Below are 17,415 nucleotides of genomic sequence, written 5' to 3'. Positions count from 1 at the left end.
CCCCGGTCCGGGAAGATCCCACATGCCGCGGAGCGGCTGGGCCCGTGAGCCGTGGCCGCTGAGCCTGCGCGTCCGGAGCCTGTGCTCCGCAACGGGAGAGGCCACAACAGTGAGAGGCCCGCGTACCACAAAAAACACAAAAAAAAAACAAAAAAAAACACTAAGAAATGATCTCATCCAGGGATTTCCCTGGCGGTCCAGTGGTTAAGTCTTCACCTTCCAATGCAGGGAGTATGGGTTTGATCCCTGGTCGGGGAGCTAGCATCCCACATGCCTCGTGGCGAAAAAACCAAAACATAAAACAGAAGCGATATTGTAACAAATTCAATAAAGACTTTAAAAATGGTCACATCGAAAAGAATTTTTTTAATTAAATAGAGTAAAAAAAAAAAAAAAGAAATGATCTCATCCACCCATTCATTTCACAAATGAAGAAACTGCTGCCCTGAGAGGGACATTTGCCCAAGGCCACATGCTCCCTTAGAGCCTGCTAGGACCCTAGCCCCCAGTACTTTTTCTTGTATTCACAGTGCAACCTGTCCTGCTTACTGCTGGGTTTAGCGCACCCTGGAAGGAGCCGATTCTACGTTGGTTACCCAGCAACGCCCTCGGGCCTTGACCCCACCTCACCCAATGCCAACCTCAGCGGCTCCAAAGGACAGGAAGAGAGGTGGAAAGTCCAATGTGTTTGCCCTCTCGCTGTGTTACTTCTTCGTGAATTCACTCACTCACCCGCTCACTTATTCACTTATCCAACACACACTTACAGAGTACCTATCTGCTTCGGTCACTTAGAAGTTGGAGTAGGGTACGGGACTCAGGAGGTGGTACACCCCCTGCGCGCAGCATCCTGCCAGCATCAGATCTGTCAACCCACCTGCAGCCAAAGCAGATGAAATGTGCCTGCACCCATGAAAGGCCAACCCATCCTCTTTGCTCTGCATCCTGCCTCACTCCCCTTTCTGAGGATTTGGTCCCTACAGTTTATCCCTTCTCTTTACCCTCCATCAACGTCTCCCTTTCCAATTCATCACTCCCTTAGCCAGCATACATGCTCTGCCATCTTCTCTTTTAAAAATCCTCTTCTTACCCCACATTCCTCTCCAGCTACCAGCCCTTCTCTGCTCCATGGTCTCTGCCCTCACCTCCTCATGCCCCTCCAAATCAGACCAACGCTGATCTCTTCAGATCTCCACAACCTCTACCCCTATCACTCCAGTGGTCACTTCCGTGTCCATCACCCCCCTCAACCTCTTCGCCGACTTTGATTCAGTTCATCACTCCCTCCACGCCTTTGGGTTTCATGATGCCAATTCTCCTGGTTCGCCTCCTAACCCAAGGGCCTTTCCGACTCACTGGCCTTGCTCGTTCCTTCTCTGCTATGTCTCTGAATGCTGAGAATCCCAGGGCTTGGTTTGTGAGCCTTCTGTGATTTTCCATTCACATTCTCTTTCTAGTGATCTTGTGTAATCCCTTGGCATTAAATAACAGCTTTGTACAATGGCTGAAATTTATGCCCTAGTCAGGATTCTTTCCTGACTTCAGACATACATCATGTGCCTACTGATGTATTCAACTGGTTATCCAGGCGATGTCTCAATCCTAATAGGGCCCAATAGAACTCTTGACTTCCACATGCCAAATACTCTACCTCTTCCTCTTCTAAGCTCCCACATATATATACTTGTCACCGCCATCCATGCTGTTTCCCAAGCCCCAAACCAGGGACTCATCCTTGTTTCCCCTGTCATTGAACCCCTACAGCCAATTCACTAGTAAGTGCTGTTGGCTCTACCACCCAAGTACATCCTCAGTGTCTCTGTTCTCCTCCTTCCCTGCTACCTCCATGGCCCACACCACTGTTATGTCCTGTATGAACTACTGCAGTTGTCCTTCAATGGTCAGTTGGTCTCTGTGCTTCCTCTTTTGACTGTCTACAGTTTGTTTTCCCGGTGACCTGAGTAGTTTTCAAATTCGACCCATCCACAAACAACATCTCCTCATTCTGTAGTGCTTTTGCCACTCACTCACTGTTCTTGGACATTTCACCCTCTTTCTTTGTGTGATCATGCTAAACCAGTTCCTGCCTTGGGGCCTTTGCACTTGCTGTTCTTTTGGGCTGGGGTCGGTCTGCCCCGGTTTATCACTTGGCTGACCACTTTGAACACCTTCTCAGAGAGGCCTCTCCGGATCACCCAATCTAAAGTAGTTATCTTCTCTCCCCGTGGCTCTATATTACATCATCTCATTTTATTGTCTTCCCAGTGCTTAGGACTATCTGAAATTATCTTGTTTATTCATTCACTGACTTTTTTACTACACTTTTTTTACTACACTTTTTTACTACACTTTTTTCTCCACTATTAGGCTGTAAGCTCCATAAATAGAGGGACCTGTCTTGTTCACTGCTATGATCCCCTGCATCCCATACCATAGATCCTCAACCACTATTTGTTAAGTGAAAAGTGGTGAATGGATGGTAGGATGCAAGGATGGTTGAAAGGGTGGATAATGGATAGATGAAAGAAAGGATATGTGAAAAGATGTATGGAAGGATGGATAGAAGGAAGGATGGATGATGGAAGGATAGAAGAAGGGATGGATGGATAGAAGGACGAATGACAGAAGGATGGAAGAATAGATGAGAAGATACACGGATGTATGTAAAAATGTGTGTAAAGATGAATGGATGGAAAGATGGAGAGATGGATGGATGGATCCATCTATCGGAGCTCTCGGTACAGCTCCGGAACTGGTTAGAGGGTCATTAACTGTATCAATGAGACAGGAACAACAGCAACAACAATTAGAAGGCACAACAGAAGATGAATGGATAAGAGAAATCTGTGCCCTGGTCTGGTTCCTATGTCGCTCTCCTATAACACATGTCATTATTTCTGGGATGGTGGGAAGCAGCGTGGTGTAGTACGCTAGATTAGAAAGAATGCTAGATTTGAAATCAAAAAAACTGTGTTTGAACAACCCAGCCACTCAGTATGGTTATGACCCCGAGCACGCTACTTCGCTTTTCTATGCTTGTTTCCTTATCTACATAAAACTAAGATCATACCAGCTTCCCAGTCTTATGGTGAGGATTAAATGAGAAATAAATGTATACCTATGAATGGCCAGGCACACAGAAGGTGCCTGACAAATGATCTCTTCCTTCTTTCCACAATTGATTGAAGAATGTCATTGGCATGCCTTGCTTTGAGCATTTTGTATGTACCTAGCACACAGTAGGTGCTCAATGAAGGTTTGATTTTAATGGAAGGAATCTCGCTTCAGTCAACTTGGAGATTGTAACCACTGATAAGAGATGGACACGAATACTTTTTCTACAAAAAAATTCCTTAAGAATTCCTTTGCACAGTGGAGTTACTAGGAACCAGGGATGCATTTAAATAACATTGCATTTTCTGAAAACTGATTTGCATGTAACTTACTGGGAGTCCATCCACCTTGCCAGGCAGGCCCTCTCTTGGAATTCACTTTGCAGTCCATGCTGTACTTGTATTATTTTTTTTTTTTTCCACAACACCCACTCAGGGTGAGGTCTTTATGGAAACAACCTGGGGGCCTTTGATGAGAGGCCCAAGCCTTCCAGCTACCTCACAGGTCAGACTCCGGGCCCCAGGAACCCCTTGCCCTGGGCCTGCCCCCGGGAATGATCCATAATTAAGAGAAAAGCCCTGTGCTTTACGTCTCCTCCTCCTCCTCTAAGCAGGCGGCAGGGAAAGGTGGAGAGGTTGGAAGGGGAATGGGGGGAGCCGACTGGAGCCTGGGATTTTGATTGAGAGGCCCCATTATCCACACTCTTAAAAAAATAACCAAATCTTTTCCTTTTTTATCTGGACCAATCTCATTTCACGCTCCAGAAGAGGAAGGGAGGGAGGGAGGGAGTCTGGGGCCAGGAGGGAGAGAGGAGTCAGTATTCTGTATTTTCAACGCTGCATTAAGCACATCGCCACGGTAACCAGGCAGCAACAAGTGCCAGCTCAGCGGGTTCCCAGGGAGCGCGGAGCCTCCTTCCCTCCTGCTCTCCTCCCTCCCCTCCCTCTGTCCAGGAGAGCCCAGCCCACCTGCCTCGCACAGGGCACCCGAGTGGGCGGCTGGTAAAGAATAACCCCTGCCAGTGGGGGAGGGAAACAGGCCTGGGTGAAGGCCTTGAGTCTCTGGAGTCAGAGCCAGAGAGGCTGGTCCAGGGCTGGCAGGAAGGTCACAGATGCCCTGATTCAGAGCCCCTTCCAGAAGCTCCAGGTCCTCAGGCCTCTCTGGGCAGTGCAGATGGCTCTATTCTACCCTATCCATCCTGGGGTCCTTCCTAGATGTTTCCTAAAAGAGTGAGACTCGCCCGAAGAAACTCTCATCGTCCTCACCTGCCCAAACCTTGATACCCCGGGTCACTGCTGGGTGATGACCACACTGGTGGACAAAGAGACCCCAATGACTGGCAGGGAGGATTCCAGGACAGTCCAAGTGGCGATGGAGAAGTACTCCCAGCTCATCTCACACTTTATAGTACCTTTGGAGTTCTAAGGCCACGGGTCCTGCCCGTGCAGGGTTGAGTGAGGGTGAGGTGTGAAGAAGGAGGTATTTCAACCATCTTCACCGCCATCCTCACCAACACCGTGCAAACTCAGACTTTACAGAAGGGGTAAACTGGGATTCACCAGGGTTAAATAACTGGGAGACCAAGGGTTGCTTATAGGCTAGGCTTAGGTTTAGCTCACAGTGTGCCGATGGCCCCCAGCGGCCTCTCCATCAAGGCTCACTGAATCACTGGAAGAAACGGCAGAGTTCCGATATGAACACCAGTCTGTCTTAGCCCCTCCCTTTTCATCATGGTGGGTAATACAGGAGCATCTGGGAAGAAGGGGGCTGAGCTGGAGAGAGTTATGGAGCCAGGACTGCACAGGCATTTACAAGAAGATGCACCTCTCAGTCCATCCTTCCTTGCCCTTCGGGAAGCCTATGCGAGGGGCACAGCTCACCTCTCGTCCCCTCTTGCTCCACCGGGGGCCACCACTTCCTCTTTGCAATGCTTCCCCTCCTGCCCAGCCCCTCCCCTTACCTGCCACCATGCCTGCGATGGCAGAAGAGGCATAGCTGCCCTGTCCACTGGTGGGGATGTGGGGTGGGTATCCAGGCAGCGTGGGCCCCACCATCTCTCGCCCTGGAAAAATACAGCAAAGTGTCATCAGGTGGGCCATTGTGGACTCCTGTACTTACCGTCTTGCTCCCCTGAGGCTCAGCAAGCCTTCCCTGTGCCGTTCCCTCTCTCTCCCAAGTCATTCTCCAAACCCACTTCCTCCCCCGCCCTCCTCCTCTGAGCCCAGGCTCCTCTCTCCTCGGCTGGCCTTGACCAGGCCACAGGCTCCACCATGCAGGGTGTCTTGGCTACTGCAGTCCTCTATTGTTCCCTGTTCTCCAATGATTTTATTTACACAAATCTTATTCATCCATTAAAATGTCATGGTATTGGAGGGAGGCTGAGGGCTATGTCTTCTGGGTCTCTGTGGCCCCCCATGGCATCCACATAGCAGCCGGCACAGCTTGACCTAAACAAATACGTTAGAGGCCGCTGGACTCAAAGCTCACATCTCCAGCTCCGAGGAGAACCAGGAACAAGGCCCTATGAAGGGATGGCAAAGGTGTGGCCTGTTGGCCCATCACTCTCCTTTTTCAAACCTGTGCCAGATATTGCTAATCAATCACCGCATTCTTTGCCGCTGAGCCAGAGGGAGGTTCCTGCTACTCGACCTGGCCTTTCAGGTGGATACAACCTATCAGAACTGCAAGAGACGTGAAACATAGTGCCTTTTCCTGACCTGGAAAGGAGATGTGGGCTGACAGACAGTGTTTACACATGCCTGTGAACCACTGACATCTGTCCATGCCATTGCTGAAAAGAACCATCTCTCTCTTTGTTTATAATTTGTGGGTAATACTCTGGTCTTGGTCACACAGAGGCTGCTCTGTGAAGTCCTGATTTCCCTGGCTTTGCCTCTCCTCTACATCAGGTAGTCAAACCTTCCCATTCTGGAGACCCCACCTGACCTGCTGAGTTTCTCTCCATCTACACCACGTGCCAACAACCACAATGCTTCACCCTTGTTCCTTCTTCCATTGCCCCATGTCCCACAGGCCCATGAGATTCTGCCTCATCCAAGGATTCTTGGCCAGGTGACAAGACATCCTGTTCTGCCCAGGTCATGAACACTGTCCCAGCATATTTATGAATAACGCCCATTCCACTCTCAAAATGCCCCAGTTTTTTTTTGTGGTTTTTTTTTGCGGTACGCGGGCCTCTCACTGTTGTGGCCTCTCCCGTTGCGGAGCACAGGCTCCGGACGCACAGGCCCAGCGGCCACGGCTCACGGGCCCAGCCGCTCTGCGGGCCGTGGGATCCTCCCAGACCGGGGCACGAACCCGTGTCCCCTGCATCGGCAGGCGGACTCCCAAGCACTGCGCCACCAGGGAAGCCCCAAATGCCCCAGTTTGAATGATGAAATTATTTGGTCGCCCTAGCTCTTGGTGATGTTTACAAGGTTTCTGAACCTCAGACCTATTGACACTTGGGGAGAGATAATTCTCTGTGAGGGACTGTCCTGTGCATTATAGGATGTTGGGTCTACCCACTAGATACCAGTAGCAGTTCCCACCCAGTGCGACAACCCAAAATATCTCCAGGTATTGTCATATGTCCCCAGGGGGGGCAAAACCACCTCTGAATGAGAACCTCTGTGTTAGATTATCACCATTATCAGAATGCCTTTACCTTTTCCACACTGGGGGCTACCTTCTCTCCTAGGACTTACAAAGGGTCCCTGTGAGCCTCTGTCAACCAACTTACCAAGTCCACCCCCTCCATGGCACTGTTTGTCCAACTTTCCTCCCATCCATCCCCCCGAGGTCCTTCATATGTCGGGCCCTTCAGGGGGTGCCTAGTAACAATGGAAGGGAAGGTACCTCGCATGGAACCCTGTAAGTTGTCAATACAGCAGTAACTCCCTCCTTACCTCTATTTCTAGAGATTCCCTGAAGACAGTTCATTCATTTGACAAATACTGATTGAGTAACTCTGGTCTCCTAGGCACTTTTCAAAGCACTTGGGGATACAGCAGTAAGCAAGAATGCTAAATTAGCAAGGCTAGGCGTTAAGTCATGACGGGGATAGACTGGGGTGGGCATTAGACCCAAGTCCAAGTCTGGGGGGGTCAACAAACAAGACCAGGCCTACTGGACTTCTGCCCTTCCTCTGGAGGGAAGGGTCTAGGAACCAGAGGACTTTGGTCCTCATTTTGCTTCTACAACGAATTTTCCAAGTGCCCTAGACCAGCCACCTACGTACCCCAAGCCTCAGTTTCTTCACATGCAAAACGGGATAAAAAAAATAAGAGTAGCCTTACACACCTTATTACTATTACCAGAATGTTATCAGCATAATTCAGAGCTAAGGTTTCATGCCACAGGTGAAAACTGATTCGTGCAATGGACACATTCTATAAATTGTTACATGTCAAGGGAAACCTTATAGAATAAATCCGATGGGAAAGGAGCCATCGGTTCATTATTTAAAACTGTGTGAATGTTTTGGTAAAAATGAACAACACCCCCAATCTCCTAATTTGTTTGAGTATAATGTCCAGCAGTGGTCGGTGCTGGACCAAACAGAAAGGAACCCACTGGAATTCGACAGATGGGTTCAGTTCACTTGACACAGGCCTGAACAAATGAGGGCCACACAGGTGAGGAAAGGGAAATTTCAGTATACTTAGAAGGAGAGGGAGAAGTAGGCAGAAGATATACCAAGGGAAAATCTGATCTTTCTTCGAAAAAGACTTCAATGCGATCAGCTCTCAGACTCAGCCCCTTGGACCCTTGGATGAAGCCCCTGGTCAGGTACCAGAGCCCATGAGAGGCAAGGAGTGACATGAAGCCCGTGTGGACAGGATGAGGACACATGGTGTATGTGACATGAGTAGGAGAGTGATGGAAGAGGGTGGTGGCTAATTCAGGCCTGATGCCTTTTCCCTTTCCTCTTCCCTCCCTACTTCCGAGAGAGAGAGAGAGAGAGAGAGAGAGAGAGAGAGAGAGACAGATAGACAGACAGACATCTAGGTCCAGATTGTGGAAGAGGAACAAAGTACTTAATTTTCCTGACCCGCATCTTCCCGTCTGTCTCATGAGGAGCTAGGCTAGATGACAGATTATAAATTGGGCTCACCTTAATTAATATTTGACTGATTGGTAAGGGGGGCTTCCTGGTGCATTGTGTTGAGAAGGATTCTGAGGCTGCATCTGTGTCTGCTGTGACTGGGTTTGGTGGTATATCTTGGCTCTCAGGCCACCTATTGGCTAGGGCTGGCCTAGGTGCTCTACAGAGCTCTTTCAGGCCCTGGAGCCCTGTGGTTCCACATTCCCCTTCATTCTATTCTTATCCTGTCCCCTTCCATCACCTGGTCCTGCTGCTTCTTGAGCTTTGCAGCTCAGTGGGCAGGGCACCAGGGCACAAGCTCCCCTTAAGCCCCAATTTAATTTAGTCACAGTTGCCCCCATGGGTCCCATCCCACGAGAATTCGCTCCCAAAGTGCTCTTTGGGAAACTGAATTCACCATCCTCGCTTCCCTGTATTCTGAGATTTTTAATCTTCGTCTCCCCTTAGTCACCTAACTTTCTCCCAGTGGGACAGAGGTTTCTGAATCAGATGCTGGAGCAAACTCCCGAAGGCTTCCTCCCCTGAAACCTGGCCCCCTTGAAAAGCCTGCTGAGACAGTCTTCAGGACGGCCTTCACCCAGACTCCGTACCATCAACTTTCCCACCAGTCTCACAAGACTCTGCTTCAATTCCTTAAACATGTGGTTTTCTCCCAAAGCCAAGAACTTGGCAACCTTCTTAGAAATGAAACCACAGAAGCCATAAAGTGGAGGCACTCTCTCACAGCCTATTTTATGGACTTAATTGATTTTTCAGGTTCTCCACCACAAGTTTATCTTTGGTTTGTAATTCCATCTCCTCTGTACTCAAATATACTTCCGGTAAAGTCCTGTTTTCAAGAGGCTGACACAGACACAGGTCTACGTTGACTGGCTGGGAGATGGGGTTTTAGAAGAGAACACTAGCACCCCAGAAACACCGGTAAATGTTCTAAATCTCGGTAGAGGGCCAGGATCAGAGCCACGACTTGGAGGAATTCTGAGGGTAGAGGTGATTTCAGACCATTTTATCCGCTCCCTTTGATGTCTGCCCTCTATGTGACCTCTTTTCAACTCCTTATCTTGCTCTGATAGCAAAAGGAGAATTTATGGCAACCCAGAAATCTCTTTAGCAGGATTAAATATCATTTTGCACAAAAGGATGGAGGCGGGTAACGGGCTCTTTGATGATAAAACCGAAGTCAGCGCTTTCTCGTCAGCTGAGCGGGTCTCAGCCAGGAACAGCCAGGACAGGAAGGGCAGCCTCAGTACTGCTCTCGGCCAGTGTGCTGGGACCCCAGACTGGGGCATCTGATGGCGACTGGGAGGAGAGTTCGGAGCAATCCTCCCGTTCCCCAAACCCTGAGGTTTCTTTCTTGGTTGATTAGGGAGAAGTTGAGACCCAGAAGATGCCGCCCCAGACATCGCACTAGCAGAGCCGCTGGGCTGGGAGGGGACTTGACCCCGGGGAGGCAGGCAAAGACTTGGCGGGAGGTGGCAGGCAAGGTCCATAGGAAGCTACTCAGAGGAGGCGAGCTGGGAGGGTTCACGTAGGTGACGTTTCATTATGGAATGAAAATTTACCTGGTCCTCCTTCGTCTCCTCTGTCTGCAGCGGCATTACCTCGGATTAATTTGGTCTCGACTTCCTTTCCCTTTCTTTCAAGCGCACCTCTTCCTCCTTTGAATAGGTTTCCAGCCCCCAGACTCCTGAGATCATTCCCCTCCCTTTTCTCTTTGGCTGTGCTTCATGGCTCGCGGGATCTTAGTTCCCCAACCAGGGATTGAACCCGGGCCCACGGCAGTGAAAGAGCTAAGTCCTAACCACTGGACTCCCGGGGAACTGCCAGATCATTCCCCTCCTAAGCTGCTTGCTCTCTGCCGTGTCCCCCCAGTCCGCTCACTGTGGCTCTGCCACGTGGGAAGTATTTAGGTCCAATCTTGACCAGGGGCGGCAGGGGGGACACTCTTTCAGGAGCTCCAGGCCAACACGTGGGCTCAGCATGGCTGCTGCCATCATGGGCCTTGTACCTGAACCACGGGGCGGGCCTAGCTCTGTGAACTGCGGCCTTGACTTGCCTCCTGCTCTTGGCAACCTCCTGGACCCAGCCCCTCCAAGCCTGGCCACTGTTTGCTCTTGTCAGAGCCCCTGCCCCCGGGGGGCCTCTTCAGCCCTCAGGCTGGGCTCCACAGACTTCACCGGGGGGGGGGGGGTCACACCTGGGCCTGGCTCCGGGGGCCGGCTGTCTAAATGACCACTGGGTGTCTGCTGCCCACTGCTTTGCCCCATGGGGGCATGACCTCCCAGCCCTGCAGCTGGCTCGGAGAGAGGGCACGTCCGTGAAACTAAGAGCTCACAGAAGTTGGAAGCGACACCCCTGATGTGATTGCATGGTGGCTGGGGGTGCTTGAAGCCCTAAAAGGGTGGCAGGGAGGGGAGCAGGCGTGGGAGCTTTGGGGCAGGGACTTTGCACTGAGCTGTTGCAACCGCACTTCACACCACCACCCGGGTCTGTCCTCTCCACAGCTCCCGCTGTAAGCGACGAACTGTTCCCCGTCACCGCATGCATCACCCACACCCTCATCCCTTACCTGCCTCAACCCAGCCCTCCTGACCCCGGCCCACCACGCACACAAGGCAGGCAGTCTTGCCCGGCGACTGGGCCGGTCCACCCCACAGTGGATGTGCGCCTCTTCTGTTCCCCCCTCCCTCCCTCCCTCCCTCCCCATCCCATTTTCTCTGGCTGACATCACTTCACTCAGCTCACAGAGTTTTCTTCTTTAATCACTTTGGTCAAAACAAATGACCCATCTCCGCTGACTTCACCCTCTTTTGAAATTCTGCACTGAGTCAACACTTTCCTCCTTGCTTCAGACCCTTAAACACTGCCTCTCTGCCCACACACCGGGCTTCCTTTATGAATCCTTTGTCTCTGCGCCCACCTCTTCCAAGAGGACCTCCCTCATTAGATGCAGGGATGCACAGAGGAAAAACAAAAAAATCCTAGGTGCCAGACAGACATAAAACATACAGACAGTTACAAGAAAGGGTCAATGAACTTGAATAGGAGGACCGTGCGGTCCCTCTGGGTGGGCAGAGGTCTGGTTCTTTTGGTGCAGTGATTTTCAAGTCCAAGGGCTTTCCGTGGGCAGAGCCCCTACTTCAGACAGAGCAGCTCTTCATTTGTCTGGTTTGGATACCTGGCTTCTGTCAAAGGTTTCATTTCAAGAGAGTGCTGCGAGGTCCAGCAAGTTTGAAAACCACTGGTCCAGAAGGGCTGGCCCGCTCCTGGCTTCCCCCGTGGGTCCTGGTTCAATGCCTTGGACCCACATCTGAAACAGTCTCATCTCTGTGGCAGCCCTTCAGATATCTGAAGACTGTTATGGGTCTCTGACCCCCATCCCTACCCCTCACTCCACCTCAGGCCTTCTCCCTGCCCAAGCCAAACACCTCTGACTTTTTCAGCCACTGCTCAGACCCTGGCTAGACGGGCTGATGTCCTTCTGCCAGGGACACCCAGCTCTGCTGGGGTCTGACCCACATGCTGCATGAAGGTGGAGCCCTCACCGTGGTCCTCTTCAGGGGCCTCGGCCAGGCCCTTCTCTCTGGGCCTGTCGCCCATCAGTGTAAGGAGAGATTTGCTTTAAATGCCCCTAAGATGCTTCCAGCTTTAAATGTTTTGAGTTGGATGAGGCTCCTGATGGGAGGTCCCTGCTCCCCCCTCTCTTGGGTTGGTGAGTCACTCTGCTTGAGTGTCCTCCCAGGGTGACACTCTTAAGCTGGGCACAAGGAGAGTTACACTATGGAGACCCGACTGGGGCTTACCCTCTGTCTTTAGAAATTTGATCCAGAATTTGGCTCCCAAAGCCAATGCCTTTCTCCCTGCAAAGTTTTCTTTTTTCCTTCTTTTGTATTTTTTACCCAGACCAAGTGTTCGGGGCTTTACGGAGCCTGGCTCCTGGCCTTAGGGTCCCTGTTCTTCCACGGGGTCTTGGGTGGAGGTTCTGGAAATCTGCCGGGCACCCCCCAGAGTGCCTGCCACCCCGACGGCCTGACTCTGCAGGCTCGGAGGGGGCACATCTTGACACCTCCAAAAGTTGCCGGAGGAATCAGGAAATGGGGTGATGGTGGAGAGGACTGGGGGCCAGAGAGGGGGCTGGACCCACAGCAGGGCACCGGCGTCCGGCCCTGAGGACCCCCCATCCCTCCCCCCACGATGGCTGCACAGCCCGGGACCTCCCTGTCGTACCTGAGAGGAGGGCCTGGCCCGTGAACTGCCCGTACACGGAGGCAGCATGGGGAAAGGCATTGAAGCGCGGGACCGAGGCACCTGCTGGGACCCCGGAGCCGACTTGCTGCAGATCCAAAAAGGCGGAGCTAGATAAAGAGGAAGGGGTGGAGCTAGAACTGGACACCTCGGGGGTTTCCTGCTTTATGGCGAAGGGTGAATGAGGATCTGCCGGAGGGAGGGAGACAACAAGGAGAGAGGGGTGTGAGATGATGGGGTGGGAACATGCGCAAACCAAGCCATGAGGTGCGGGAGGGGTGCGGCGGCGCGGGGCCGGTGGGCGGGCTCCTCCCTGAGGCTGGGCGTGGAGGGGGGAGGTGGGCGGGGCTACGCGGTGCCCCTCAGGCCGCGGAAGGAGGGAGGGGCAGCTCTACCTCCCTGCTGTGCCTCTGTGAAAGTAGACGCGGCTGCGTGTGCCCCGCGCTGGGGGGCAGGCGGAGGAGACGGGCCGAGGATAGAAGGCGAGACCCTCTGGACCCACCTGGAGGCCCAGCCAGCATAGCCCCCCTCTCCTCTCCAGGCCCAGGGCCGCAACACCTTCCTTCTCTCCGTCCGCCAGCTCTGCCCTCCAGCCTATCCTGGCAGCTGGGGCCACATGGCCCAGGAGATTCCGGGCATCGTACCTGCCACCACGGGGTAGGTCTGATGAGTCGAGAGGTTGCGCCCCAAGGGTGTATTGGAAGGGGTCAGGGTGGCCTTCCCGTCGTCCAGGGCGCTGTTGAGCAAGGGTAGCGGGTAGAGGCCCTGGCGAACAAAACGAAGTCAGTGCACAGAGGCCGTGGGTCGCAGGCGCACCTAGAAACCCCGCCGCCCAGTCTCCCCAGGAAGCACTCCCTTCCTCTGTCCCCTCTTCCCGCTCAATCTCGACTCCACTTAGCCTGCTTAATTGGCTCTTATTCTCTGACTCACAGCCCTTCTGTTTTTCTCCCAGTCCCAGGCTTCAGCACCTTCCCTTCTGCAGTCCCAGAATTCAATGCCGGCTGGTGGTGCACAGGCCAGGCACAGAACAGAGCAGCTCCTTCCAAGGACCACGCCCTGCCTGGACGCTGGGCTCCTTTCTGGTCTCCTCACCCTGTCTGGGCCCACAGAGAACAGGGTGCAGGGCTGGGGCAGTTGGCACATGACACCGTTCAGGGTGCTTCGCTCCATTCATTAAGTTATTCTTCTTCAGATCAAAAATGCAGGCACAGAGAGGTCAAGAAACTTGCCACACTCTCATAGGGGGCAGAGCCAGAATTTAAACCCCGGGGGTCTGGCTGCAGGGCCCATGCTCTCAACCGCTGCTCTGCAGTGGATAACGTCATGACCACTTCTTACACTTGCAAAGAGCGGACATCAGATTTTGCCTGTGTTATCCTGATCCGTTGCCCCCAGCAGCCCTGTGACATGGGTGAGCAATATTATGTCTGTTTTATATGCCGAGAGCCTGAAGCCCAGAGAGGTAAATATCCCAGGTGCGTGTGAGACAGAGACTAAATCGAGGACAGCAGTTCCTGACCCAAGGCATTTTCTCCTTCAATAAAATGACACACCCGATACCCCAGCAGAATAGGTGGATTTCTCTCCCCCCACCCCATATCCAAGCAAATATAAATGTGCACATTCCGCTTGAAGATTTTAGGGGTTAATTTGTTTAAAAAATTCTGTATCAGGTACCTGGGGGTTTTCCTAGTTATGACCTCATTTTAGACTTCACTCGGCCTCCCCTAACATGAGCAGGCCAGGCCGTCTCCTAAGATGGCCTCCAAGAAGAACTTGTTCAGTTAAAGGCAAGGGTACCTCACCCCTCACCATGACTCCCTCCCACCAGGGCACGAGACAGCACACACCTGCTCCCCATACATGGATCACACACGTCACAAATGCACTATGTAAACTAGTGTGCAAAACTGAAATCAACGCTTGCTCCGTGGTTACACAACGGCTCCTCTAAAGGCAATCGCTTTCAATGATTTCCATGGAGCTGGGTTCTCCAAGGAGCCACAGCAGTTTCTGGTTGTGTGCCAGGCACTTCTGGAAGCTGCAGTCAATTCTGGAGGCCGCAAGGGCACCATTATCATGTAGCAGCAATTACTGACTAAATGGCGCTCTGGTTCCATGCCTTCCGAGGGGGCTTCCTGCTTCTAGGCAGCGTGGAGTTGCTCAGAGCCTGGCTTAATGAAATTGAACAAGATGCCTTATTTCTGGAGAGTGTAAGAAAAGTTTAAAACGCTTTATGGATATGTTGATTTGATACCAAATACTTTCTCAAAATCCTATACCTTTCTAAAATTTAGGCGATTCAGTGAAAAACAAACCAACCTATATAGTCAGACATTTCGGTGACGTTGCACTGAATGGCTTAACTATCCCCACGATGACTGGATTTCTTACTGGGATTGAACTTGAATTGGGATGCAGAGGGCACAATGCTTTCGGACTTGGGTGAGTTTGAGCCCTGGATCTGCAAGGACCAGCCAAGTAGCTTTAGTCTCCTTGACCTCTCAGAGCCTTGGCTTTCTCACCTGTATAATAGGGATAATAGAATCTGCTTCACAAGGCTGATGTAAGGATTAAGTGAGATTGTATACACCTACACGAAATGCTTAGCCCAGAATGCTTGGTAACGCAAATGCTCAATAAATAGCTATTTCAGAGTCATGTGAAGAGTCATAAGCTCCCCAATTCTTGAGTCTCTGTCTTCGTAATATTCACATTCTGTTGATCTGCGTCTTGATGCACTTGTAAGATAGAGGAACAAGAGCTGTGCAGACTCCTATCTACGCCTGGCGGTAAAATAGCAACCAGAAACGAGGCCACAGGACGTTTCTGTTGAATGCTCTGCCCCCTGTTGACTTTACAGAAGAGATGGCCGTGTCTTCGCCCCATCCTGAGGTCAGGTGTGAGCAGCTGTGCTTCTCTCTTGGCTCCCTAGGCCAGAGGGCCTTCCTGTGCCCGGTGAGGGAACACGGAGTGTTCCTTCAGCAGTGCTGACAGCGCCAAGGGCGGAAAAGGTAAGGAGCCCCGGGCACAGGCTGGGTTCTCCCTGCCGTTCACCACCAAGCAGGGGAATGAAGGAGGGAGTAGATGCTTGGCTGAGAGAGGGAATGAATCAGTTATGGACACGGCTGAGCCTCTGTCTCCTCATCTGTAAGGTGAGGGCTTGGAGCATTTCCACGGTTTTCAGGCTCTCTTTTTCCAGTCTTCAAATAAGAACTCACATAGGAGCATCGTATTTAAAGCAGGTGAAGTGAACGGATCTGAATGAAACCAGGGCCGGCAGGTCTGAGCTCCACAACCATTCGCTTCCCCAAGCCCTCTCTACCTTCTCTGGCCCTGCGTCATCTCCACACAAATGGAAAGACTGGACTGGGTGGGCCCTGCGGTCCCTCTGGCTCAAGACTCTCCATTGCATGACTCCCCATGTACATATGCCAGCTTGGTTCTGGGTCTCGGGGCTCCTTGTAATCAAGCAGGGCCCCTTGTGGGGCTCAGGAACAGAGCCGGGAAATGGCTCTGCGGCCCAGCGGGTCTCAGCAGCAGGGTTTCTCTACTCTACCAGGACACTGGGTTGTGCAGGCTCCGTCTCACACAGCGGGTTCCCGCAGGCCCACCGCTGTGGCCCCATTCGGCTCCCCTCTCCCCACCGCCCTGCCCTGCCCCTGGAGCCATGTGCTGCCTTGCGGCCGAGCGTCCGGGTCCTCTCCCCAGGTCTGCTGACGGCCAGCCTTCTCTGCAGCCCTCCTGCGTTGCTGGCATCGGCCCAGCAGCCCAGACGGTCACTGGCAGTGGTTCAGCTGATTACTGGCACTGTCACCATTGGTCTGCTCAGATCTTAAAGCTGTACGGGCACGCCTCACTCCTGGATCCGACGACAGCGTGCGCAGAGAGGGGTGAGCCGACACCGGCCTAGAGAATCCTCGGCTGGTTGACCAGGTGGGGTGAGGCAGGGAGACACTGCAACTGCCGTGTTGATAAAAGATAATGAACCGAGAGGCCAGCGGGCCTGGAAGTTCGGACAGAGGTGTGGAGTCTTCGTTGGGCTCTGTGGGAGACCCTGGGCATCTCTGCCAGCTCTTCACAGAAGCCAACCCACGATAAGCCATTTCACCCGCCCTGAGCACCGGAAATAAAACTTCCCTTGTAGCTTATCGCGCTGCATTTCTCAATGCATTCACTCAGTCTACCTTTACTGAGCGTCTGTCGTAAGAGGGGCACAGTGTTAGGTGCTGGAGATAAAAAGAGGTGTTTGGAGACGCTGCCCTGTCCTTAAGAAATCTGCTGGGTCTTTACATCTCTGTCCACTAGGCAATTACACTACCCCTTGAGTTCTGGGGGCCAGCCACCCGGACGTGCAGAAGGAGGGGTGCGGGCGAGATGAAGCATGTCCGAGGAGCGAGGAAGGATCCGTGGACCAGGTGATGCTTGAGCTGAGTCATCATGGCCGAGTGGTATTTTTCCAGGCGGAGCAGTGGGAGGAAAGGCATTCTGCGAGGAGGGCACACCGTGTGCTGGGGCAGAGGGGTGTGAGCAAGAATGGCGTGATGGGGAGCGTGAACGAGGCTCGCGGGGGGGGGCAGGCGTGAGTGGCCCGAGGCGGGGCTGGAGCCGCTGGTAGAGGTCACGCTCTAGAGGCCGGAGCTGCGGCTTTACTGCTGTGGGACCCGACCCCGCCGTCTAGGGAAGTCACCGCGGCAGGGGCATGGCATGGTTGGCTGCATGGCCCTAAGCTCAGAGGCTGTGGGCGAGGGAAGGCAACAGGGCCCGGAGGATGAGGAGGAAGGAGCTAGCGTCTGGTGAAACAAAAGCCTGTGACGGCCTTGGAGCTGCAGGAAGCGCCCGCCTGAGCCCATCAAGCAACTCCTAGCTGCATCCAGAACCGCAGGCTGATTGGGGAGCTTCCAGAGCCCGTGCTTTGCTCCGGCACCCCTCCCCCCGCCCCCCACCCC

The 17,415-nt window shown here is 52.8% G+C and overlaps 1 protein-coding gene across 1 annotated transcript in view; it reads right to left on the bottom strand.

Annotated features, from left to right (window-relative positions):
* The window catches only part of PAX8 (paired box 8), a 66,884-nt gene that overhangs the window by 9,307 nt on the left and 40,162 nt on the right, over positions 1-17,415 (bottom strand). The window contains exons 9-11 of the mRNA XM_024129810.1: positions 13,111-13,231; positions 12,449-12,655; positions 5,075-5,176 (exon numbers count right to left, since the gene is read on the bottom strand). Coding sequence (XP_023985578.1) covers positions 5,075-5,176; positions 12,449-12,655; positions 13,111-13,231 — 430 coding nt within the window. The remainder of the gene's footprint in view (positions 1-5,074; positions 5,177-12,448; positions 12,656-13,110; positions 13,232-17,415) is intronic.

Source organism: Physeter macrocephalus, chromosome 12 (genome assembly GCF_002837175.3).
Source record: "Physeter macrocephalus isolate SW-GA chromosome 12, ASM283717v5, whole genome shotgun sequence".
Lineage (NCBI taxonomy): Eukaryota > Metazoa > Chordata > Mammalia > Artiodactyla > Physeteridae > Physeter > Physeter macrocephalus.
The sequence above is the reverse complement of the archived record's forward strand: the minus strand, read 5'-3'. Positions and strand labels throughout refer to the sequence as shown.